This window comes from Miscanthus floridulus, chromosome 12 (assembly GCF_019320115.1).
Source record: "Miscanthus floridulus cultivar M001 chromosome 12, ASM1932011v1, whole genome shotgun sequence".
In the NCBI taxonomy this organism is placed as follows: Eukaryota; Viridiplantae; Streptophyta; class Magnoliopsida; order Poales; family Poaceae; genus Miscanthus; species Miscanthus floridulus.
The window spans coordinates 56,479,981-56,505,395 of NC_089591.1; the positions used below are offsets into that span (position 1 = coordinate 56,479,981).

The 25,415-nt window shown below is 53.8% G+C and overlaps 1 protein-coding gene and 1 long non-coding RNA gene across 3 annotated transcripts; both read right to left on the bottom strand.

Annotated features, from left to right (window-relative positions):
- Positions 1 to 4,818: 4,818 nt before the first annotated feature.
- On the bottom strand, positions 4,819 to 9,636 carry LOC136498405 (uncharacterized). 2 transcript variants are annotated; one of them, XR_010769611.1, is made up of 5 exons: positions 8,992 to 9,636; positions 8,698 to 8,923; positions 8,366 to 8,587; positions 6,623 to 7,175; positions 4,819 to 5,662 (listed from the first exon to the last, which is right to left on the bottom strand). It is a non-coding gene; the product is annotated as an uncharacterized lncRNA (long non-coding RNA). The 2 variants fall into 2 exon arrangements; XR_010769610.1 differs by lacking the exon at positions 4,819 to 5,662 and having other exon boundaries at positions 6,443 to 7,175.
- An 8,279-nt stretch (positions 9,637 to 17,915) lies between these two features.
- On the bottom strand, positions 17,916 to 19,569 carry LOC136495926 (uncharacterized). The gene is made up of 4 exons (XM_066491709.1): positions 18,835 to 19,569; positions 18,357 to 18,753; positions 18,179 to 18,253; positions 17,916 to 18,100 (listed from the first exon to the last, which is right to left on the bottom strand). The coding sequence occupies exons 1-4, from the start codon at positions 19,567 to 19,569 to the stop codon at positions 17,916 to 17,918; spliced, it is 1,392 nt and encodes a 463-aa protein (XP_066347806.1).
- Positions 19,570 to 25,415: the final 5,846 nt, after the last annotated feature.

The following is a 25,415-nucleotide window of genomic DNA, read 5'->3' on the forward strand; positions in this document are numbered from 1 at the left end:
TGTCTACATTTAATGCTCCATGCACGTATCGCAAGATTCGATGTGATGGCTATTGTAGCACTTTTTGAGAAACTTTTTAGGAACTAAACGCAGCCTTACTCGGTTTGTCTCTCGGCTACAAGAAAAAGGAAAATAGAGGGAGTAGGATCACTGCGGCTAGGTGCTGGACAAAGAGCCTGCCTAGGGACGCCGAGTGTGGGTCCGGCTAAGCACGTCGGACTACGGTAGGAGGAGGCCGCGGTGGTAAGGTGGGCCTAGGGTCGGTGCATGTGAACTCGTCGGTGACCGAAACGCGCCTGGGCATTCGGTGGACGTCGGTTCACAGCGAGGCCCGAAGTGACGGTGTTCCTGGCCGGTGCAGCACCCTCACGCGTGTTGCTGCTGTGTTGGCGAGCGGTGGGGGTGTGGCGGTGTTTGGGCGGCGCAGGACAGGGGCCAAGCCGCAGCCATGTTGTGCGTGTAGCGCACTCGCGTGCAGGAGCGTCGTCACGACGGCGGACGTCGAGAGGGAGCGCGGACTCGGCCTACGCCGGTCGGTGTGGAAGGTGTGCCGGTGCTCTATGCCTCGCCGTCTTGGGCAAAGGAAGGCTCACTGACGGCGGTCGAAGACAGGGTGCGTAACGCGGCGCCTGGCTCGGTGCCTGAGCGAGCCGGAACAAGTTCGCGAAGGGTCGCAGCGCGGCGTCCGTGCTGTGATGTCCACCGGGTTCGCAGGCTTGGTGACTGATGCCAGCGGCGCTTCACTCGAATCCCCGTCGTGGCGTCGCGCATCTAGGCAGAAAAACACCGTGGTGGCTAGGACGACGAGGCGGCTTGGTGAAAAAGCACGAGAAGGAGATGGTCAGAGCTCCCTGTTCGTTTCGATCTGCATCCTCCTCTGCGCCACGTACGCCTCTACGACGCCCACGAACGCGTCGCGCAGCGCCACGTACGCCTCCTACGGCAGCCGCGTCGCAGTCGTGCCTATGTCCATCACCATGCCGTCGTCGCCGTCCTTGGTCAGCTGGAACAAGCGGCACCCACGCGGGCCCCTGGCACCGCCTCGCTCTGCCCGAGCACCAGCGACCCAGCGTTGACGACGGCAGAGCCGTCGTGGCTAGCAAGACAGTAGCTAAAAGCGTAGGAGGCGAACTCGTGGTGGCGACCATCGCGTCGGCGGAGCCACCGTGGCCGCCCAACTCCGGCATCTCGAAGAACAGCGCCACGGCGTCGCGTGTGAGACCCTCGCATGCCAGGTCACCATGCCCCCGTGCACGAAAACCACGTCCGGGCTGTCGTCGGCCGGGAGAGCAATGATGCCATTGCGAAAGCTTCGCTCGTGGTCCACGCCTGGATGACCCGTCTCGGTTCAAGCTAGAGGCCATGGCGGCTTGTGCGGGGAGCTTTCTGGACAGTAGAGGAAGAAGTCATCCATGGCCATTGAATGCTTGATAGATGACTCAGATCGCAGTCAACCAGGGTCAATTATGCGGTGTAACAAACAGCTTGCCAGTTAGCGATGTGTATAGGAAGAAGGCAGGGGGCAACAGGGACATTTTGCGTGACCTGTAGACTCGGATCCACCCTGGCGTGCGTGGCTGGTGTGTCACGCGAGCAAATATGGTAAATTTATATTAGTTTTCTCTATCTACTGGTAAAACTGTAGTGGTAATCGTTAAAGTACTATATGAAAAGATGTCAATCGGTGTATTGATAAACACCTGATCATTTCTGTGGTTTATGGGTCCACTGATATTATTTTGATAGGAGAGAAAAACGATATATCATTGCTGATAAGTATAACTGTTACGAGGCTGAAAAAATAATAATCCCCCACGAAGGGGAGGAGGAGAGGCGGAGAATTTAAAGCGAGAGACGAAGCAGCGCGTGAGTTCCACGTGTCGTCAGTAGACACTTAGCTTGCACGACAGAATTCCATCACTGACATGTGGGGTATGGACTGCGTTGGTCCGGGTGTCAGTGATTACGTTTGCGAATGGGTTGGTGGCTGATAGGGATGGGGATGGGGGCCACACCACAGGGAAGCGAAGAGGATAAGGCAAAGGAAGAGAGAGAGAGAGAGAGAGGGACCCGGGGCGCAAGGCACGGGCACGGCACCGCAGCAGCCCCCCGGGTTGCGCCTGCCGGTTTTGTGGGCCCGTGGCCGCTGGTCCGTCCTATGGCCTACACGTGGGCCCCGCGCTTTTACTAGGTCAGTTACGATTTTAATTCGGCTGTGGCGTACGTGTACCATTTTGTAGCGTCCTGCTCCTCCCGCGATCTCGTATCTACCCACGTTGTACGGTTAGCGTACTAGGTACTATACACGTACGTTTGCACCTGCAATTTCCGATTTCTCCATGGTTGCATTTGCACATGCATCCTGCCTTGTGTATCAACATTTAGGATTTTCTATATAGATAAATAAATGTGTAGTCCATCGGTCCCAAAATAAATATCCATCTTATATTTTGTTTGACTAAAGTTTATAGAAAGTTGAATCAACATATATAACGTGATTCATCTAACACGTATTACAAATATCGGTATTTGTTATATATTTAGTCAAATTAAAATAGTTTGAATCCTTCAAATATGAGATTGAGACTTACTCCAGGACGGCGTGATAAAGTACGGTCTTGTCAAGCATTTTCAATCAATCATATAATAATAACTACATGCTACTACCACTCTTACCCTCCATGTTTATAAAGGAAGTTGTTTTAAGGTTGTCTTACAGTCAAATATTTTAAACTTTGACTACAAATAAATTCTATTCGATTGAGTTTAAAAATATGAAAGTGATGTAAGTAGATTCATCTCGAAATGTAGTTTTATAAAAGTATATATTGACTATATTTTATAAATATTTTATAGTAAAAATTAGCGATCAAACTTGTTTTGAAGACCATGGCGATGTCCAAAACGTCTTCATTTAGGGATATGGAGGGAGTATCATTTAACGACGTTGATTTTATAGGTTGGCGATATGATACTGAGTTTAGTTGGCTACGTTGAGGGCTAAACTTTAGACTAGTTTAGCTCACTGTATGGTCAAATGGACTAATTATATTTTTGTGAAGTTAACTAAATTTTAGACATTATTTTCAACCATTTGTTTGGAGCCTAAGAGCTAAATTGGTGTAAAGTTTAGTGGTTACAATTTAGACTATACTAGAAAAACCAGGCGCGGCCATGTCGCGCCCTTTCTAGATTGGACAGTATATTTAACAGTATCAATATATAGTTGGAATTTGTCGAAGGGGTGGGTCTAGTGCAAGCGGTAGAGTCTTACCGCCTGTGACCGGAAGGTCCTGGGTTCGAGTCACGGTCTCCTCGCATTGCACAGGCGAGGGTAAGGCTTGCTACTGACACCTTTCCCTAGACCCCGCATAGAGCGGGAGCTCTCTGCACTGGGTACGTCATTTTTTAATATATAGTTGGAATTTGTGCATGAGCATTTTTCGTATACTCACGTACAAATTTTTAGTACAAAAAATGTATATATGAGTATGTGAGAACTCATGTACAAAAGTTTTTGGTACACACTCAATGCCTACTACTCCCTCCGTTCTTTTTTACATAACACATTAGGTTTGTCCTAAGTCAAATATTACAATCTTTGGCCACCCATTTGTCTAAAAAAAATTATAGTTTTACAACCTATGAATCATATAATGTGAAAATGTTTTTCATATAGTGAATCTAAAAACATAAATCTTATATCATGAATCTATATCATTTTTAGAAAATTGATGGTCAAAGATACAAATGTTTGAGTTAAGACAAACCTAATAGGACATATAAATAAAAACAGAGGGAGTACTTGAGTCCAATGTTATAACAAAGCACTTCCAACACAAAAGAAAAGAAAAGAAAAAGGAGCATAGCTCTTGCTATATCAATCATATAATACACAGGAGAGGTCTCAGATTAAGCAAAAGCTATTATCAAAATTGACTTTAGTAAAGTAGTCATTGTACTTATAGCACTTCGGTAGACATGGGAATAAACATGTGGATGTATAGATATAACAAAAGCAAAGTCATCTTAAAATATATTCATTTCTTGTCTTATGTCATTGATAATCAAGGAAAATACACAGTAACAGATTGCAAGGTCTTCATTTGTAGGTTCAGTACAGTAGTATCCAACAGGTCTTGATTTTAATAAAGCGAGTGAAATGATGTATTTGACAGTTTGTTTCCCAGCACAGTATTACAAACATGCCGAGCTCGTGTGAAGTCATATCTTAGTCATCAGGTTGTCCTGTTCTTCATTTGCAGTAGTTGTTGTTATCAGCTTATCTATGCAGGTAACATGGGTCATTAAGAAAATGTTGAGACATCTCTTGGTTTGAGCATGCACCCATAAAACAGTCATATTTAAATGAATCTTTGTGAATGTGTATTCATATGTGGTCATGATAATATGAAACACATGGATTCAGAAAACAATAATGCTAATTGAAGATAAAACAAAAGATAATAGCATTAAGATGTTGCAGCAAAGTACCACAGAACGTCAAAATGCTCACTGAAGACCTTTAAGGGTTTAACAGGTATGAGTTAGAAAACAAAAGAAATCATCGTGAAGCCATAGTGTCAAGAATTGTGTGTGACCACCTTATTTATGGTATATATCGTGAAGCCATGCTAGTTGTCACTATATCTCAAGTACCATAGGCAACAATTGCTTCAGATAAGTCTAACTTTAGACGATGACTCCTAAATTCAGAGCTGCAACCATCTATCAGCTCCAACAATTGGAGCTCCACTTGTTTCACCACAGTTATCATCCGTGACTGCATAAAGCAGTATGGGATCTTTCAAAATAAAGCAGCATGGGAAATTCATCTTGCTCTCTGTCTGTGCAGATAAGAGTCTTCCATGGCAAGTACATAGCATATGGACACAACCATGAATCTGCAGCATGACCATAACTTTTTCAAGCTCGAAGTAAATTGTGAAATGGAGACTTCAGAATCACCAAATAGATGCACGACCTTATATATTCTGGATTGTATGACTGCATATGAACAGTCGGTCTACTTCAGATCAATATATTAATCTTATGGTGTGGTAGTTCTCGTCAGCAAATACAGTTCTCGGCTTTTCACAATCATAAGAATGCATGACTAAAAGGAGAAATGTCAACATTTCACATGTGGATGTCATAGGGGTGGGAGTGTACAAAAGGAAAACATGGGCCCTTGCATCCAACTCTGTTGGATTCAAAGAGAATTGCACTACCACAACCATGCTCATGTAAAAGCTCAAAGAAGGTAGGCGTCTATTGCCTGCAACTGCAACATATCTGGCATGAACGGTTAGGCTGAGACTCCGTCGTTGTATCTCGTGTGAATGGTAACATCAATATATCAAACGGGTTGTCATAGTAGTTGAACAGAACTGTGTACCTTAATGCCTTAGGCGGTTGGACATTTTCTCGAATATGTTGCAGGCAGTAGAGCTGCCATCACTCTGCTACAGGTAGCCGAGTGTTGCTGGTGTAGTGAACGCCAGTGTAGTTGGCTAGGATGCCATTATCGTTGTCCCATTCGGCTTGGGCCTTGGGGGACGCCATCCCCTTCTGGGCAGCCGAAGCCGGCGGCCGGCAGCCGCCCATGGACAGCCTCCACGCCCCCTACCATGTTTCGCCTGGACTGCCACCAGGGCCGTACCTACAAATTGGAGGCCCCTGTGTGAAACATAAGATAGGGACCTAAAATCTAAGAAGCCAAGCCAAGCAGGCCGGCCGGCATTGGCCACCGAGCTTACGTCCTTCTGATCCAATTAGCTAATCGGTAATCTAAGGCCTATGTTGTAATGTTGCATTTTATTTCTTCTATCCAATAATTGATCAACCATTGTTAATTAGTACTTTGGAGGTCTTTAAAGTTTGGAGGCCCTGAACAGTCGCACAGTTTGCTCCTGCTAATCTACGGGCCTGCTGCCACTGACGACTGCACGTGGCGTGCTGGTGCGGCCAAGCGTACGGCCGAGCCCTGGGCGCCGTCAGCCCGTCACCGAGCAAGAGCTGGACGTGGCTTAGGCTGAGCCTGCATCCTCCTTCCCTTTCCATCCGCCTTCACGCACGGGAGGCTCGAGCTCGATAGACGAAGGGCTGAGGGCGGCTGGGCCGAGAGCGGGTAGATGAGGTCGGTAGAGGCGCGACAGGTGGAGAGCATGGAGGCTGAGGCGGTGCTACAACCGGAGAAAGGCACGAGCGGCGCGGTGGGCGGATGCCTGAGCCTGGCTCACAGTCACAGGCTGGCGGAGCGGCGTTGCGAGGCGGGGGAGATGACGTCGATGGCCGAGCGGGTTCGTAAGTATTCGCGAAGGCCCAGGTCCGCAACTTAACGGGTTTGAGACCCGCGATGATCCGATCGAACGGTTCTAGGAAAATAAAACCATACCCTGACCATTTTTAAAGTTGGAATAGATGCAGGATGCTCTTGTGATCCAGGCTTTTGTACTTCTTTTATCAATAGGGCTGCACACACACTACAAATACTTTATTTACATTTTCACGCATCAGAAGCAAATAAGTTTAGATGGAACATCTGAAGTTTTCAACCTGCTCCAACTCTTGTAGGCCATATTAACTTGGACAAGGTATAATGGTATATGACATATCATACCTTTTCTTGTATAAACTGATTCTGAAAAACGCTGGCCTCTCTCACGGTCCCCCTCCAGCCATGGCCCATGGATCCTCCTCCGCATAGATGCTCAACGATGGGAAGTGGTTTTCTTCTCTGGGATCCACTGCGTGTTTGACTGGAAGTGAAAAGGCGTGCTTATCTGGAACTCTCTGCAAGCCACGGTAAGATCCTCACGACCGAGGCATTTTACCCGCAGGATCTAGTGACTGCTTGAACCGACGGCAGAGATTTAAAGGCGACGTGGCCCCTTCCTGGATTGAGCCTCTATAATTAACAACCATCAATGTAGAACAATATAAGAATCCGTGTAAAAAAGTTTTTAAGTACAACGCTAAATTTGACGATTAGAGCTGCATCTGCTTTCGAACAATTAGAGGGCCCCCGTGTCACCATGGTCACTGTGCCAATACTGCATAAAGTAGCATATAGAAAATTTTCCTTTCCATTAGCAACATCAAAAGTTTGTTGTCTATTTGTGCAGATATGGTCTTCCATGCCCAATACATAGCATATGGACACACCCATGAATCTGCATGCATACCATAACCTTTTTAAGATTGAAGTCAATTATGAATAGAGAAAGCATAAGCTTCAGAATCATCAAATATGTGCAAGACCTTATATATTCTGGTTTGTATGAACATTTGGTTATTATAAGCAACATTTGTCCTGTTCGCTTGGCTGATAAGCTATGGCTGAAAGTATTGTTGGCTGATTTGTTGTGAGAGAAAAATAATGTTTGTTGGCTGAAAAAGTACGACTTATAAGCCAAGCGAACAGGGCAATTAAACTAAGATTAAAGTATTTGTTGGAGCTTTCTTGAACACCCGTTTAAAAGGGTGCAAACTGCAGAGTCGTTTCAAAACTCGCTCTAAAGGTAAATATAGCTTGTATGTTACACCTTGTAAATGAGGTTTACCTGAACCATAGAAGTATTTTAGATTAACTTGTAAGAGACTCTGTACCGCAAAATGTTCATATGTAATGCTCAAAGATTTGAATCAAGGATCAGTACTAGTCTAAAAGTGAAGCATTATATAAGCTATGAAGATAGTTCAGTTTCAGTGAGAAACAATGCAGAATCTGAGTAAACGCAGAGTACCTTGTTACTTCCCAAACAGTCAATTTCCTTTGGTCCAGTTCAGATGAATATATTTATCTTATGATTTGGTAGTTCTCGGCATTTCACAATTAAGAATGCAAGAGACTTCCCAAACAGTCAATTCACATTTTCACTCATAAAGTTCCCTCGATTTACACGATTTTTTAAAAAGTGCTACGACAGTCTCGAAGGTACTTTAGGATTCGTATGGGCACAAAAAGCATGAGGACTCATGGATGTCAATTCACTAAATGTGAGGAAAATGGAAGCTCAGTTTTTCTGAAGGACAGATAGCTCTTCCAGCTGCTGCAGCAGCCACGGACGATGCGGTGGGCACGGTGTCATCGGCAAAGGAGCAATATTCTTCCAGCATTGGACAATGCGCGACAGCATCACACGTTACTACGTTAGGTTTCTAGCAATATAATGATCCACGATTCGATATTCAGCCAAAACCTCTAGCAATGAATAACTCCCATGATAATGTCCGAAGAAACTGGATACGGTCATCTTATAAATAGGGCTAAAATCAATTGAGGAAACTACAACAGACAGCAGTGCAGATGTTGATCTAGCTTATATAGACTTATAAAGATACTTTCATGAGGATAACTTACCAAAGGTAGATTGTTTTCCTTGACGATCGTAGGAGTTTGAATGTGTGGTGCCCATCCAACATACCATTTTTTTTTTAAATCACTTTGTCAAGGAGCCCGGAAACAGACAACATGGTTACATTCAAATAATCAACTTCATCCTTCCAAAGCAAAACAGGAAAGAAGGTATAAGAGAGAGGCAGCTTTGCTCATCTCCTCATCTTCAGCTCAGATTTTCACAACCTTAAATGAGGAGAAAAGAAACTACCAGTCATTTCTGTCCAGTGAGTTATTTTGATAGACCGAAGGGAAAGGCAAATTAAGGAAACTACTTTGAGGGGAAATTTAGTTACCTATTCAGGATTCAGTTATAGCTTTCTGTGACTTGTATCGCTTAGGAACTGCTTGGATGTTAGCATTGGCTCCATTTGCATTAGAGGAGCGAGGAATCTGACCCAGCAGTTCAGTATAGTCATCAAATTAAATGCTTCCTCGAATTTATTCAGTGTTCTACATCGTGTGTCACCAGTATTCAGCCTCCACTCAAGCATCATTGCCTAACTCCCAATGGAACCCAATCTGGAGCAGTTACTTTTGTAGTATCAGCTTTTAACTCAGTAGTATAAAAAACAATACAGTAGTAGTACCTTCTAATTCGAGCGCCCAGAAGCTGAGAACTTCACAGCACGGCCGCCCTTTGCGTCATTCTACCGAACAACTTAGGCGCGTCCCTTTGCCTGCTACAGACCGATGACAAACAACCAGCTCACCTATCGACCCAGAAGCAGAGAGGTACTCTGTGAATGCACACACCAAGTTGTCCAGTACTATGTCGGCACCATCACTGGGGCATAGCCTACGCAACTCCGTTTCTCCTTCCTCTGGCTAGGATAGCCAGCCGATTCACCACAAGTGCTGCAGGACCCAACAGCCCTAGGGCCTTACAGGTCCAGTATTCCACGGCTGGTGCTAGGTGTTTCCCAGAGGCCCTACTGCTGGAGCGGTCGAGCGTCGAATCCCGATCAAGTCCTCAATGCGACGCTGGGTGTTGACAATTGAGGCGAAGGAGCTGGGCCTAGATGGCCATGCGGTGGTGCAGCACACACCGTGGTGTTGAGGCGGGCCTCGCAGAGCCGAGGGGCATCGAGGCGGACGGACTCGGTGAGGTTGAGCCACCACCTCCACCCCGCTGGTCTCCCGGAGCCATGGTGGCTAATGGCCGCACTGATGGCCTAGATTGCCGAGGCGTTCGCCAAGCACAGACAACGGCGGAGCCAGGAATTTTACGAAGCCTGGGCGAGATATCGTTTGCTGTGGCTTGTCGAAACAATCCTAACGGCATGTTAGCTGGTTGGTTTCTGCGTTGTTTGGACTGGCTGGTGCTGGTTTGTTGTGAGAGGAAAACACTGTTGGCTGGCTAATTTGGGCTGGCTAAAACCAATAAGCGAACATGGTGTAAATTTCCACCACCCAGAACAGTATTTTTCTCTCACATAAATTAGCCAGCAGTATTTCTTCATAAACTAACGACAATACGAACCAGCCAACTGAACAGGCTGATAAGCAGTAGCGGATCCGACATAAAAATTCACCTATGGCGAACTTTCTACTATATTTTTGCATGACAAAGCAACCACCATCCAAGATGCTATACCTCCATTTCAAATCATAGGACGTTTTAGCTTTTATAAATAATATTTGCTATTGATTTAGATACACACTATGTCTAAATACTTAGTAAAAGCAATGTATTAAAAATCTAAAATATTTTATAATTTGAAACAGAGTAAGTAGACGGCAACATTGGCTCATGCATTCGAGTGGATTAGTAGGGGTCAATATCTTATAATTTGAAGCAGGGACGGTAGAAGAAAACATTGGCTCATTGGCTGATGCATTCGAATTAGTAGAGGCCAAGAACAAATAAATACCAATTAGCGCGGAAGGAGCCATTCATTCAAATAGAAGTGCAGGATCCCTTTGCATGCTCATGCTCATGATAAAATAAAATCATATTATGCTTGGCTACTTGCTCGTGCTAAAATAAAATCATATTATCCTGGCTAGATCCCTCCGCATGCTCATGCTCATGCTCATGCTCATGCTCGTTGGTTAATGTGTCAGCAGCAGCCAGCTCATGCTCATGTTCCTGCGCTAGGATCCCTTCGCATGCTCCTGCTCCCGCGCGGTAGCAGCTAACGTGTCAGCAGCTAGCAGCCAGCAGGAGGAGCCCGGGCACCGGCCCAGGGTGGCCGGACCTAGGCTCCGCCCTTGAGCACAGGGATGCCTGAGGCCTGTAAATCGTCGTTCGGACTTTTGGGCCGCAGCTTGTGCTGGCTAGGCGCGTGCGGGCGCCGGAGCCGGCGGCGGCCATGCGCGTGTGGGAGCTGCCACCGCCGCTGGCATGGAGCGTGCGGGCTCTGTCGCCGGGGGTTATGCCCGCGCTGGTAGCCCTCGGCCACCGCCGCGCGCGCCTCACCGAAGTTTCAACCAAGGAGAGGTCACGGGGAAGAAAGTGGACACGGAGCGGCGGAGGTGAGCGGGCGGAACCAGGTGCGGCCCGCGAAGGTTCGCAATTGCCGTCGACGATGATGAAGCGGGTAGCAGACCCGAACCGATCCTCATCGGACGGCCTAGATCTCATTTTTGTCTGATCTAGCAGCTAATGGTTAACGGGCGACATGGCTTAACCGGGTGCCCGAGCTTGGACTCTGGATTCGATATGTACAGATTATCAAACAGGTAGATATATAGATTCTTTCAAGTTTCAACCGTGCATGGTGCGCGTCGCGTGTTGTCCCGGCGTGGCACGTGCGGCGTGCTAACGCACAGCACAGACATAGGCGGAGCTAGCTAGGTGGACAGGTGGTCCATGGACCACCCTAAAATTTAGCTCAAGGTTAAACTACAGTAGATGAGCTCTTTAAAATCATGAAAATTACACATGGATCACTCTATAATTTGGTTTTACATCTATAGTGAACCACCTCTATAGTGGACCACCCTTGCTCCAGATCCTAGCTACGCCACTGAGCACAGACGGGAACCAGCGAAAGTATTTTCATACTATATGGTTACGATTTGCTTGTGTGTTCATGGATCATGTCTTCCATCATTTAATCTGCCCTATTTTCTTGTTGAATTTGAAGATAATCGAGTGAAAGATGACTAAGAGAAATCTTATCTTAAAAGATTAAAATCTTATTAAACAGTGCCATGGGAAAACAGCCTAAAAAATCCACTCCGCAGTCTTAGAAATTCACAAAGGTCATCCTATATCTTCAAAACCAGTCAATCACGTCCTAATCGTTTTAGTAGTATATAAACTGTCGGTGTTTTGGACCGGGGATCCTCAACCAACTAGTAAATTTGTAATGCGTGTTCCCAATCCCGGATGGTGATGCAAAGAGACACAAGGTTTATACTGGTTGTCGGATACCGCGAGAAGGGGTACCCTAAGCAAGAACCAAAAAACGACTGCTTAGACTTCGTAAAGATCGAAACCAGCTAACAATCGCTGGCCTCGGGCGACCTCTCACCAAAGGCCTCGGCCAATTCTCCGTATCGCTCGAGGCCCCCTCACCGCTGGCCTCGGGCGATCCCCCACCGAAGGCCTCGGCCGACCCCCTCTCGTCGCAGGCCTCGGCCGGGTCGCCGACCCTCCGCCTCGCGCGAGGCGGGCTCGGCAACACTCCGCTCCCTCTTCCTTCACATGTCCCTCTGACCAAACGTCGCGTCGCATTAACTCAGCCAACTGCTGCCACTGACATCGGCCGCATGCTCGGCACAGTACAGCGGAATGGCCGACGGGACGGGGGGCGGGACTGGACAAGGGTTACCCGCCACTGTGCCCACCGCTATGCACATGGTTGACGCTCATGCCTCACTGTGCTGCCAACTCCTGCTCTGAGAACAACGCGGCGTGGGGAGCCACGACCGGGATACTGTGGCCTCGGAATCGGTACCCAGGACCAATAATTCCCTTCAAAGCCTCGGCAGTTTGCTTCAGGGGCTCGACAGCCTGGGGATCCATGTCCGGCGAGCCCCCACGATGGCTCGGCCTCGGCATCTGCAGAGCCTCGGCCCCCTACGATGTCATCGCACGATGACCGACACGTCACCCGCCATGCCCTGCCTCAAGCTGTACTGGAGCCCCACGACGTACAAGATCAAGTATGACCGGCGCGTCACTTCTGCACGATAAGGACGGGGCCACTCCATCGACCATACCACAACAGTGGCCGGCTATAGGGCTCGGACACGCCATCCCCACTTATCGGACGCTATGTAGCAACATATGTACGTCCTGGTTCTCCCTTAGAGTATAAAAGGGAGGGGCCGGGGCCATTTCTAGGGGGGAGAACGAGGAGCAAAAAGAGGAACTCACCAATAGAACCACACACTTCTACGCTGCTTGAGAACAACGCCTCAAGCAGCCCGCACCACCCCCGGCCGAGACCTGGGGCTAGCTCCCTCTCTCACCTAGCTTGTAACCCCCTACTACGAGCACTCCGGTGCAAGGAATACAAGATCGATCTCTCAGACTGGACGTAGGGCGTTGATTGCCTGAACCAGTATAAACCTTATGTCTCTTTGCATCACCATCGGGGATTAAGGGCACGCAGCACAAATTCACTCGTTGGTTAAGGACCCCCCCCCCGGTCCGAAACACCGACAGTTGGCGCGTCAGGTAGGGGCTCGCTGCGTGTTAGCTTCATTGTCCCAGCAAGTTTCGGATGGCAGACCTCGTACGACCATTACATCTCGGCACGGTGATATGGTTCGGGAGCCTAGAGTTCATGTCTCTAGGATGTGGATATTATATGGTACTCCTCGCACCCCGAGCTCCATAGCTCGACGACGTTACCACAGACCCGCGGCCCAGGTGCAGGCAGCGTTCGGGCCATGGCTCCCGTAGCACTCGCCAGGCGCGACGCGAGCGGGAACGCTCCGACACCACGCAAGCTCGAGGCGACGCACCGCGCTCCGCTGGTATCCCTTGCCCAGCTGTTGGTGCAGAGTCCCTGGTCGGGGACTTATCTAACCTGAGCTTGGGCAAGGAAAAGATTCCGGCGACGCACGGCGACGCCTCGTCATCAAGCTCTATCCCGCCACCTCCTGAGGGGCCAGCCCCGGCGGAGCGGCGCCCGGCAGTAGCACCATCCCCGTACCCCTTCGAGTTGATAAACGCTGCCGCCGCCTTCGCTTCCGCCTACGCTTCCAAGCACGTAGAGCCCTCAGAACTCCACCAACGTTTTGCTCTCGACTTCTCCCCCGCAACATTGGCACACGCCCACGCTGACTCCTCGGAAGAAGACGAGACATGGGCTGGAGCAGACTTCTCTAGTCTTTGTGACCCCGAAGCCATGCGCTGCTTTATGACTGCAAGCGACTACTGCTTCGGCTACTCCGACTCCGACGAGGAAGGGACTTACGATCCGTCTCGTGAGTGCTTCCACGTCGGGCTCGTGATGCCAAGGGCGGGCGAAGAGGACGAGAGGATAGGCAACCCTTCCTCGCCTCGGCCAGGGGCGGGCGATGCCACACCTCCGCGTCTCGAAGCCCCGGCAGCACAGAACGAGAATCTCATCCACGGGGAGCATCGACACCCAGACCTAGAGCAGCTCCGCGAGCTTCAAGCCAAGGTCGAACAAGACCAACTCCTCCTACAATAGCTTCGGGACACTCTCAAGCAGGAGCAGCAAAGGCGCGGTGAGGGCGGAGGAGCCCGACGGAGGGCCCGCGACGTCCATCACCGCATCAACGACAACGAGGGGGGTGAGCCACCCCCAATCTTTAATCGCGCTAGCCAGAATATCGCAGCAGCTGCGATGCTGGTCCGAGCAATGCCCGAGCCCTCCACCACTGAGGGGCAACGGGTCCGCGAAGAGCTCCACGACCTCCTCGAGACCGCTGCGGTGCAGCAGGCCGAAAGTTCCGCCTCCCGCCAGCGCGGAGGCACTTCAGAGCAACCCACGGCGCAACCTCACCGGGGCTAGGGTGCCTCAGTCCGTCCCGAGCCCGCTCGCGTGCCGACGGCCAACGGGGCCCCCTCGGTGCGTGATCGACCTAGAGACCAACGCGAGGCACAAGGTGACTACAAAGTAGTTGGCAGGCGACGGCGCCACGACGACGGAGCCGGCCAGGGCTACCACCCACACCGAGGCGGCCGCTACGACAGCGAAGAGGACCACAGTCCTTCTCCCGAGCCACCTGGCCCTTGGGTCTTTAGTAGAGCCATCCGCAACGCTCACTTTCCAGCCCAGTTCCGACAACCTGCCAACCTCACAAAGTATAGCGGCGAGACGAACCCCGAGCTATGGCTAGCCGATTATCGCCTGGCTTGTCACCGCGACGACCCAAGTGGTCAGCGCGGCCGTAGTAGTCGAGAGGCAGGAGAAGGGACATGCTTTACCCGTCCAACGACCTGTCTACTTCATCAGTGAAGTGCTCTCCGAGACTAAGACGCGTTACCCCCACATCCAGAAGCTGGTTTATGCCGTAGTCTTGGCTCGATGCAAGCTGCATCACTACTTCGAGTCCCACCCGGTGACCGTGGTGTCGTCTTTTCCTCTGGGAGAGATAATCCGAAACCGGGAGGCCTCGGGTAGAATAGCCAAGTGGGCTGTCGAACTCATGGGGGAAGCTTTGTCTTTCGTGCCTCGGAAAGCGATCAAATCACAGGTCCTAGCCGACTTTGTAGCCGAGTGGACTGACACACAGCTGCCACCCGCTCAGATCCAATCAGAATGCTGGACCATGTACTTCGATGGGTCTCTGATGAAGACTGGGGCTGGCGCGGGCCTGCTCCTGGTCTCGCCCCTCGGAGTACACATGCGCTACATGATCCGGCTTCACTTCGCCGTCTCCAACAACGTGGCTGAATATGAGGCCCTCGTCAACGGCCTGCAAATCGCCATCGAACTGGGAGTGCGACGTCTCGACGTACGGGGTGATTCGCAGCTCATCGTCGATCAGGTGATGAAAGAGTCAAGCTGCCATGACCCCAAAATGAAGGCGTACTGCACGATAGTACGTCGCCTAGAGAACAAGTTCGACGGTCTCGAACTCAACCACGTTGCGCGAAAGTACAACGAGGCCGTGGACGAACTGGCAAAAATGGCGTCGACGAGGGCCCCGGTCCCCCCAAACATCTTTGCCAGAGACCTTCGCAAACCTTCCATCGACTGCACCCCGGCGGCGGAAGATGGCTCACCGGTCAAGCCCGTCGAAGGGCCAAGGCCCCCGCAGTCGAGCCTGAAGTCATGGAAATCGAAGCAGAGCCTCCCGAGGCCGACCAGGGTACGGACTGGCGAACCCCGCTCCTTGATTACCTCACCCGGGGAGAGCTCCCTGCAGACAGGACCGAAGCCCGATGGCTTGCACGACGAGCCAAAATTTACGTCCTCTGTGACCGCGAGTTGTACAGGCGAAGCCCGTCAGGCGTCCTCCAACGATGCATCACTACCGAGGCAGGCCAGGCCCTGCTTTGGGACTTGCACGTGGGAGCCTACGGGCACCATGTGGCGCCTCGGACACTCGTTGGAAACGCCTTTCGCCAAGGTTTCTACTGGCCAACGGCGGTTGCCAACGCCACCAAGCTAGTACGCTCCTGCGAGGGATGTCAGTACTATGCGTGGCAGACGCACCTCCCGGCCCAAGCCCTCCAAACCATCCCCGTCACATGGCCATTTGCCGTGTGGGGTCTAGACATGGTTGGGCCTCTACAGAAGGCCCCCAGGGGCTACACCCACCTGCTGGTAGCCATCGACAAGTTCTCCAAGTGGATCAAGGCTCGCCCGATCACGCAAATCAAATCCGAGCAAGCGGTTCTATTCTTCACTGACATCATCCACAGGTTTGGGGTTCCTAACACCATCATCACTGACAATGGGACACAATTCACCGGTCGCAAGTTCCTGACGTTCTGCGACGACCACCACATCTGGGTGGCCTGGTCGGCCGTAGGACACCCTAGGACAAATGGCCAAGTAGAGCGTGCCAACGGCATGATCCTACAAGGCCTTAAGCCAAGAATATTCAACCGGTTGAAGAAGTTTGGCAAGAAATGGCTTGCGGAACTCCCGTCGGTCATCTGGAGCCTAAGAAACACCCCGAGCTGAGCCACGGGATTCACACCGTTCTTTCTGGTCTATGGAGCCGAGGCCATCCTCCCCACTGACTTAGAATACGGTTCCCCGAGGCTACAGACATACAACGAGCAAAGCAACCGCACTACCCGCGAAGATGCCCTCGACCAACTGGAGGAGGCCCGAGACGTCGCGCTGCTACACTCAGCCAGGTACCAGCAAGCCCTGTGACGCTACCAAGCCCGGCGCGTCCGAAGCCGAGACCTGAAGGTGGGCGACCTGGTGCTGAGGCTGAGGCAGAGCAACAAGGGCTGCCACAAGCTGACCCCACCCTGGGAAGGGCCGTACATCGTCGCTCAAGTACTGAAGCCCGGGACCTACAAGTTAGCCAATGAGAAGGGCAAAGTCCTCACCAACGCTTGGAACATAGAACAGCTACGTCGCTTCTACCCTTAAATTTTCGAGCATTGTATATTTTGTTTCTCGAAATACATTAAAGAAGCATCTTTAGTTGTTCTAATTTTTCGAGAAACCCCCATCAAGGGGAACCTATCCCGTACCAGGACAAGTCGATTACAAAAAAACCTAAGGACCAGAGGTTCGCCTCAAGAGCAAAAGGCTGGCCGAGCTAGGAGACAAGCCTACGCCTCCAGGCTACGACAACTCCCTCACCACCTTTTGCTCGAGAGGCAGCCTAGGCTCCGAGGGGGTTTTTTCAAAAGGACTTGTCTAGAAATCGGAACAGAAGGTAAAACGCTTTACGATAACGCTTCAAGGGAGACTCAGCCATGCCTCCGCATGGCTGAACCTCCCTCGGGGGCTAGGGGGGAACCCCCCTAAGTCCCGGACACCATTTCTTAATCGATTTTCAGTTAAATCCCTATGCCAAACTCTCTCTAGTGCGCTCTAACAGATCATTTGTAAAGAACCTAAGGACCAAAAGTATGTCTCAAGGCTAAAAGGCCGGCCGAGCCGTGAGAATGACCAACGCCTCCGGGCTACGGCAACTCCCTCACCACCTTTTACCCGAGGGACGACTTAGGCTCCAAGGGAGTTTTTACAGATGATACGTTCGGAGGCGAGACAGAGGACAGAGGCTCGGAAATACAATAAAGCGATTAGAAAAAACGTATATATACAAGCACCTCACAAAGGCCTCGACGGCCACAAACGTCGTGATACAGTAATAAATCTAACTTATTACATGGCCCCCTCAGCCCAGGTCAAGGCGCAGGGTCTCCCACGTCGGCAGACGGCGAAGGAGGGACCACCTCCTCTTCGAATAGCTTCGCCAACGCCGTGCCGGGGCCCTCGACTGCCGCTTCTAGCTTCGTCAGCTCCTCCTCGGCCTCGACGGCATCCTCGGACAGGACATAACCGTCACTGACGCCTTTGACATCGACGCCGGCATAGTGCGAGGAGACGACGGCCAGGGCGCGTTTGACGCCTATGTGTAGCGCCTCTCGCAGCCGCTGACGCGCTTAGCCAATCAACGCAGTCAGGCGGCTCCTAAGGGAGCTGCCCGATTGAACCCCCTCCATCTCCAGGGCCTCGCAGACGACGCGAGCTGTGCTCTGCAGCACCTCATGCTCCTCGATCTCGCAATTGAGCACTATCTGCAGCGCGACGAAGGCCTCGGTCAACCGCGAGACCTCATTATCCAACCCTGCGCCAAAACAAGTAGAATGGGATTAAGCGTCAAAGAAAACAGGCCAAACGGGGGCGTGAGGCCTGCGAGACTCACCCTTGGCCTTCTCCTTCCAGCGCTGGACCTCGACTCGAGAGGCCTCGGCTGCCCTGGAAGCCTCCTTCTCCAGTTCTGCATCGCGACAAGAAGTCAGGTGTCGAACGCGTGAAAAGACGAACGAGACAAAGGGAACAGGACTCACCCTCGGCCTTTTCCCTCCATTTTAGGGCCTCACCTTGGGAAGCCTTGGCCACCTTGGTGGCCTCTGCCAAGGCACCTTTCGTCAACTCGTGCGCCTGCTGCTCCGCACCCAGCTGCCCGGCGGTGGCTATGGCGGTGGCCCTCACTTCTTTCGCCCGGGAGTTGGAGGCGTCTCGCTCGTCGGCCACCCGGGCCAGTTCCTCCTCCAGCTCCTTGACCCATGCCACCAAAGGGGCGACCTGCCCCTGAGCCGTGGCCTCCTCAGCCTCCCGGTTGTCACAGCAAAGATGGAGATCCTCCACCTCCATGCTCCGCGCCGACAGAAGCTCGTTAGCGTGGGCGAGCAGCTCCCTCTGCCGACAGAGCTCGTCCCAGACGCCCCTCTCCCGCCGAAGGAACAGCGACTTCCCGAAGGACTGGGCCTCGAGCTCCTAGATAGGTAGAACACAAGTTGAGCACTACGAATAAACCCGGAGAAAGACGACGTCACACGAGAAAAGGGGGATACATACCTGCGAAACCCCGGGCAGGTCATTGGCCATGACGGACAGCGCTGTCCACAGCGACCGCTCCGCCAGGCTGCGGTACTGCTCGAGGGTGTCCCAGCGACCCCCCTCGGCCGCGTCCTCAAGTGCAAAGATGGGCTCCCCCTCGGGGTCATCGCGGCTCTGCCACCAGACGCGCGGGTGATCCCACCCGTACGGCTTAGGCCGCACTCGCACGAGGGCCGCACTTCCCTCGCCCGAAGCCAAAGCCGGTTGTTCCACGGCACTGGCCGCCCCGGCATCAGCCACCCCCTTCCCTCGGGAAGCATTGTCGGTAGGGATCGGGCAGACCTCTGCCTCCCGGGCGCTCCCTTGTACCGGAAGCACGCTCTGAATTGGCGGCAGGGTTGAGGCTTGCCTCACCTCCGTCTCTACCTCAAGGTCCACCACCCTCGCCGCGCTCACTCCGGCCTCCACCACTTTGGCCCCGAAGTTCCCGGGCGCCGCGATCTCCACCACCTCAGCCCCTGAGGTCCGGAGGGCCTCGGCGACCGTGGGGGCCTCGACCTCGACCTCGCCCTCGGTGGCCTCCATGGCCGAGGGGGTCTTGGCTGCACCCACAGTGGCCTCGACAGCTGCAGGTGCTGTGGCCTCGCGGAGTGTAGGCTCCTCCTCCTCCTCTCGCCCCACGGCCGCCTGGGTAGCCCCTACCTGGGCGACCAACTCCTGTACCTCCACCGCCCCTGGGGCGATGGAACCCATGCCCACCTTGAGCGCCTTGCGCGACGCAAAGGCAGGCACTTCCGCCTGACGCTTCTTGCTGAGGGCAAAACACGGTCAGACCCGCGACCAAAACAAAAGCAGGAGATGTTAAAAGACTTCACTAGCGAAATACTCACCCCGAGCGGATGCCCAACCACTTCTTCACCATGTCCCTCCTCTACAACGGCGGCGGTGGCGCGGCCCCCATATCCGCCGAGGCCGGCCGACCTTCGCTGGACTCCAGCGCTCACTCAACCCCCGATGGAGCCAGCCCTGCAGCTGCCTGCTCCACCTCTGCCATTGAGCCTAGTGGGCTAACGGCGTGCTTTCCCAACGCCCTTGTCTCGGGTGTATCGGCCTCGGCCACGGGGCGGGCGCTCATTTGCCCTGAGTCGCCGTCTCCTCCTCCTCGTTGGGACGCCAGACTGCCCGCCGACGCCCCAAGAACCATCTCCCTGACATCAGGGAGGCGGTCGAGGGGACCCCGCTCCACCTCACCACCATCGTCGCCGCTCGAATCCTCCACCGACGTCGATGGAGACGCCTCCACTGGGAGACCCTTGAGCTTCTACTTCCGGCGACGCTTTTCCAGAGCGTCGCGCTCAACGATCTTCTTCTTACATTTTGCCGTCTTAGCATCCTTCTTCTTCTTCTAGGCCTCCGCGTATGCCCGGTTCACCGCCCGCCGCTGTGTGTCTTTAGGGACGGGCGGTGGGGAGGCTCGTATGTCCCTCATCCCCTGCAAAAAACGACGAATACGAATAAGGGCTTAGGCCAAGGAGAGGAACAAGGAGGCCTCGGAGGCTACAGCCGCACACAACTCACCAGGGAAAGGTACCCCAGTGTCGGGCGCATCAGGAACAGGGACAGGCCGCCGATCTTCTGCCGCCCCTCGACCGCCTCGTTCACCTAGCGCAGAACCTCCTTGTCGGAGAGGGGCACAGCGGACATCCGGATGCCATCGATCGGCTCGTTCGGCGTCATCTCGAACAAACGTCGCCGCCGCGCCATCAGCGGCAGCACCCTCCGGCGATGGAAGGCCGCCATCACCACTGCCGCCGTAAGGCCATGATCGTGTAGCCTCTCCAGTGCCTTCAGCAGTGGCCGCAGCTTGTGTTGCTCCTCGCTCGGGACGCCATACCGCCAGTGCTCCGGCTGAACCTCCACTACCCTCCCAGTATAAGGAGGAAGCCCGCCGTCGTCGTTGCGGAGGTAGAACCAGCTGGAGTACCAGCGACGATTGGACGATGTAAGTTGGGCTGAGACATAGAGGTTCAGCCGGTCCTGACGCACTTGGAGAGTGCAGCCGCCGGTCCTCGTCGCCTTCCTCGTGCCCATCATACCCGTCGGCCTGGTGGTATGCGTCGCCCGAAACAGGTGAAGCCACAGCTCCCAATGGGGAGGGATTCCCAGGTACCCCTCATAGACGGCGACAAAGGTGTCCGCCTGCGTAATGGAGTTGGGGTTGAAGTTGTGGAGCTCCACGCCATAGTAATGCGGGAGCGCCCGCATGAACCGATCCGCCGGAAGGCCGAAACCACGCTCGTGGAAGGACACGAAGCTCACGACATAGCCGTCGTGAGGCCTCGGCTCTGGTTCGCCTCCCGGAGCCATCCACTCCAGCCTGCTAGGATCGGTGATCGGGCGGAGGAGACCGACGTCAACAAGCGACTGCAGCACTCCCACGGTCACGTCAGACCGATCCCATGGGTCCGCCGGGAGGACCACGACGTTGGCCATGTGCGCGGTGGAGGTCACGACTACCACGGTAAGGCTCGCTTTCTGCCTCTCACTCCCCCCTTTTCTCCCTTCTTCCCGGTGCTCTCTGTTTTTCTTTAGCAATAGCTAGAAGGCAGCAAAGGCAGACACAGGCAAGGTAAGGGGAGAAGGGGCGAGGCTCGTTTCGTATTTATGCAGGGAAGGGAGCAAATCGTGGGCGACGAAATCGGGGAAGTTACCCCCAAAAAATTCACTGCGGTTATCCAGATCCTGTCTAACCGCCCACGCGCCCACTCCCTCCTCATTAATTGCGCGTACAGTTATGTCCCGTCGGCTGACACCACGTCGTGTCCAACCACAGCAGCAGCAGGCGCCATTTCGCCTCCCTGAAAAAGCCGCCTCAAAAGACGCGCCTGCCGTTGTTAGCCGTAGGGAGAGAAATAACCCCCACCCGATTCCTTTCAGGCAAAGGAACTGGGCACTGAGCCCACTACGGTCCAGGGGTTCAAAGGCCAGACCCTTAGGGGTTTCGACGGCCGCCCCAGGGCAACAGAGTCAGGGGCAACCACGGGCGAGCCTGTACGAGGCCGAGGCCCAAGCAAGCAAAACGCTTGGGACGCCCTGTGTCGCGTCCGAGACCGGCAGGGAGGTCTCCGAATGGGATCCCACCGTAGGGAGGCACCGAGCCACCGAGGCCCAGCGAACGGCCTCGGCACCCACTAGAGAAACCCTCCGGTACTCTTGGAGCGCGTCTCTGGACCGCTAGCCGACCCCCAGCGAATGGGGTACGGGCCTCCACTCGGACTTACCCGATAACAGCTCACAGAAAATGCCATCGCTCGCGCCCACCGAGGGTAGCGTGGCACATTCCACCCCTCCTTCTGAGCGAAAAGGAAGCGCGAGGGTCAAACAAAAGTCAGGAGAACCCCTGACGGCCCTCTTGCTCCGCGCAGAGGCTAAGGGACTCTTCCTGCAAAACATTGCCGAGGCCTAGCGACTTAAGCTCGCGCACGAGGGGGCTCCGCAAAACAAACCCTCCTTCCGAGCGAAAAGGAAGTGTGAGGGTCGTTCGAAAAGCCAGAAGAACTCCTGACGGCCCTCTTGCTCCGTGCAGAGGCTAGGGAGCTCCTTCTACAAAGACGCCGAGACCCCGCGACCTAGGCTCGCACCCGAGGGGGGCTCGGCAGACAAACCCTCACGCGTGAGGGGCGAACCAAAAGCCAGGGGGGCCTTTGACCTCTCTCTCGCTCCGTGCGAGAGACTCAGGGGCTCCTCCTGCAACTTTGCCGAGACCCAGCGGCTCAGGCTCGCACACGAGTGGGCTTGGCAAACAAACCCCCCGCCCGAGCGAAAAGGACGTACGGGGGACGAACAAAAAAGTCGAAAGGACCCCTGACCGCCCTCTCGCTCCGTGTGGAGGCTCAGGGGCTCTTCCTGCACCCAAGATAAAGGCAAGCGACCCAAGCCCGTTACGGTCCAGGGGTTCAAAGGCTGGGCCCTTAGGGATTTTGACAGCCGCCCTAGGGCAACAGAGTCAGGGGTGACTATGGGCGAGCCTGTACGAGGCCAAGGCCCAAGCAAACACTTGGGATGCCCTGTGTCGTGTCTGAGACCGGCAGGGAGGTCTCCAAATGGGATCCCACCGTAGGGAGGCACCGAGCCACCGAGGCCCAGCGAACGGCCTCGGCACCCACTAGAGAAACCCTCTGGTACTCTTGGAGCACGTCTCTGGATCGCTAGCCGACCCCCAGCGAACGGGGTACGGGCCTCCACTCGGACTTACCCGATAACAGCTCACCGGAAATGCCATCGCTCGCGCCCACCGAGGGTAGCATGGCATCTTCCACCCCTCCTTCCGAGCGAAAAGGAAGCGCGAGGGTCATACAAAAAGCCGGGGGAACCCCTGACGGCCCTCTCGCTCTAGGCAGAGGCTAAGGGGCTCTTCCCGCAGCATCGTCAAGGCCCAGCGATCCGAACTCGCATCCACGGGCTCGGCAAACACAATGAAAACCCCTCACTCGAAAGAGACGAAAGCCCCAGAAGAAGTGAAATCACTCCTCCAGGGCCTCGGGGGCTACACCCGGCGGGTGCGCTCGCGCGCACCCACCAAAGCCCTGAGTACGAAACACCATCAAAACCTCAGGGGGAGTGCCTCCACTCCCCCCAAGGCTCGGGGGCTACTATCGGATACCGCGAGAAGGGGTACCCTAAGCAAGAACCAAAAAACGACTACTTAGACTTCGTAAAGATCAAAACCAGCTAACAATCACTGGCCTCGGGTGACCTCTCACCAAAGGCCTCGGCCAATTCTCCGTATCACTCGAGGCCCCCTCACCGCTGGCCTCGGGCGATCCCCCACCGAAGGCCTTGGCCGGCCCCCTCTCGTCGCAGGCCTCGGCTGGGTCGTCGACCCTCCGCCTCGCGCGAGGCGGGCTCGGCAACACTCCGCTGCCTCTTCCTTCACCTGTCCCTCTGACCAAACGTCGCGTTGCATTAACTCAGCCAACTGCTGCCACTGACATCGGCCGCATGCTCGGCACAGTACAGCGGAATGGCCGACGGGACGGGGGGCGGGACTAGACAGGGGTTACCCGCCACTATGCTCACCGCTATGCATATGGTTGACGCCCATGCCTCACTGTGCTGCCAACTCCTGCTCCGAGAACAACGCGGCGTGGGGAGCCACGACCGGGATACTGTGGCCTCGGAATCAGTACCTAGGACCAATAATTCCCTCCAAAGCCTCGGCAGTTTGCTTCAGGGGCTCGGCAGCCTGAGGATCCATGTTCGCCGAGCCCCCATGATGGCTCGGCCTTGGCATCTGTAGAGCCTCGGCCCCCTACGACGTCATCGCACGATGACCGACACGTCACCCGCCATGCCCTGCCTCAAGCTGTACTGGAGCCCCACGACATACAAGATCAAGTATGACCGGCGCGTCACTTCTGCACGACAAGGACGGGGCCACTCCATCGACCATACCACAACAATGGCCGGCTACAGGGCTCGGACACACCATCCCCACTTATCGGATGCTATGTAGCAACATATGTACGTCCTGGTTCTCCCTTAGAGTATAAAAGGGAGGGGCCGGGGCCATTTCTAGAGGGGAGAACGAGGAGCAAAAAGAGGAACTCACCAATAGAACCACACACTTCTACGCTACTTGAGAACAACGCCTCAAGCAGCCCACACCACCCCCGGCCGAGACCTAGGGCTAGCTCCCTCTCTCACCTAGCTTGTAACCCCCTACTACGAGTACTCCGGTGCAAGGAATACAAGATCGATCTCTCAGACTGGACGTAGGGCGTTGATTGCCTGAACCAGTATAAACCTTGTGTCTCTTTGCATCACCATCGGGGATTAGGGGCACGCAGCACAAATTCACTCGTTGGTTAAGGACCCCCCCCCGATCCGAAACACCAACACTGGTTTAGGCAATTGGTGCCCTATGTTCAGTCTGAGAGATCGATCTTGTATTCCTTGCACCGAAGTGCTTGTAGTAGGGGGTTACAAGCCAGGCGAGAGAGGGAGTTAGTCCCAGGTCTCGGCGAGGAGTGATGTGGGCTGCTTGAGATGTTGCTCTCAGGCGGCAGGGAAGTGTGCGTGTTACAGGGTGTTGTTCCTCGTGGGTGCCTGTCTCCTTCCCCTAGAATGGTCTAAGTCATTTCCTTTTATAGTTGAAGGGAGGACAAGGATAGTACATGTGCTAACTATACGGCGTCGTGCAAACAGAGGCGGCGTGTCCGAGCCCTGTAGCCTGTTCCTATGGCGGCGTGGTCATCGGAGTGGTCCGTCCTTGGAGCGCTGGGGTGACGTGCTGGTCACATCCGATCCTGTGCGTCATGGGAGCTCCAGGGCTGCCTCGGAGCGGGCACAGCGGTCAGCGTGCGGATCGCTGTGGATTGACTGCGCGCGAGGTCGAGGCTCGGTTGGTGCCGAAGCCGAACCGTGGTGGGAGGTCTCGGCAGACGTGAATCCCGATATAGCCGAGACCCTGGCGTGGAGTGCCGAGGCCTGGAGGGAGCGGTCGATCTGGTACACTAGTTCGGAGGCGATGATGACCCGAGCCAGACTTCCCACGCCGCGCTGTCTTCGGGGCGGGGATTGCGGGGCATAGTGCGGTG

Coding starts and splice junctions, on each gene's coding strand:
- LOC136495926 (XM_066491709.1), bottom strand. CDS start 19,569: ATGGGTTCCATCGCCCCAGGGGCGGTGGAGGTACAGGAGTTGGTCGCC. Junction 18,254..18,356: donor GGTGGCCAAGGCTTCCCAAG/GTGAGGCCCTAA, acceptor GTCGCGATGCAG/AACTGGAGAAGGAGGCTTCC. Junction 18,101..18,178: donor CTGGAAGGAGAAGGCCAAGG/GTGAGTCTCGCA, acceptor GTTTTGGCGCAG/GGTTGGATAATGAGGTCTCG.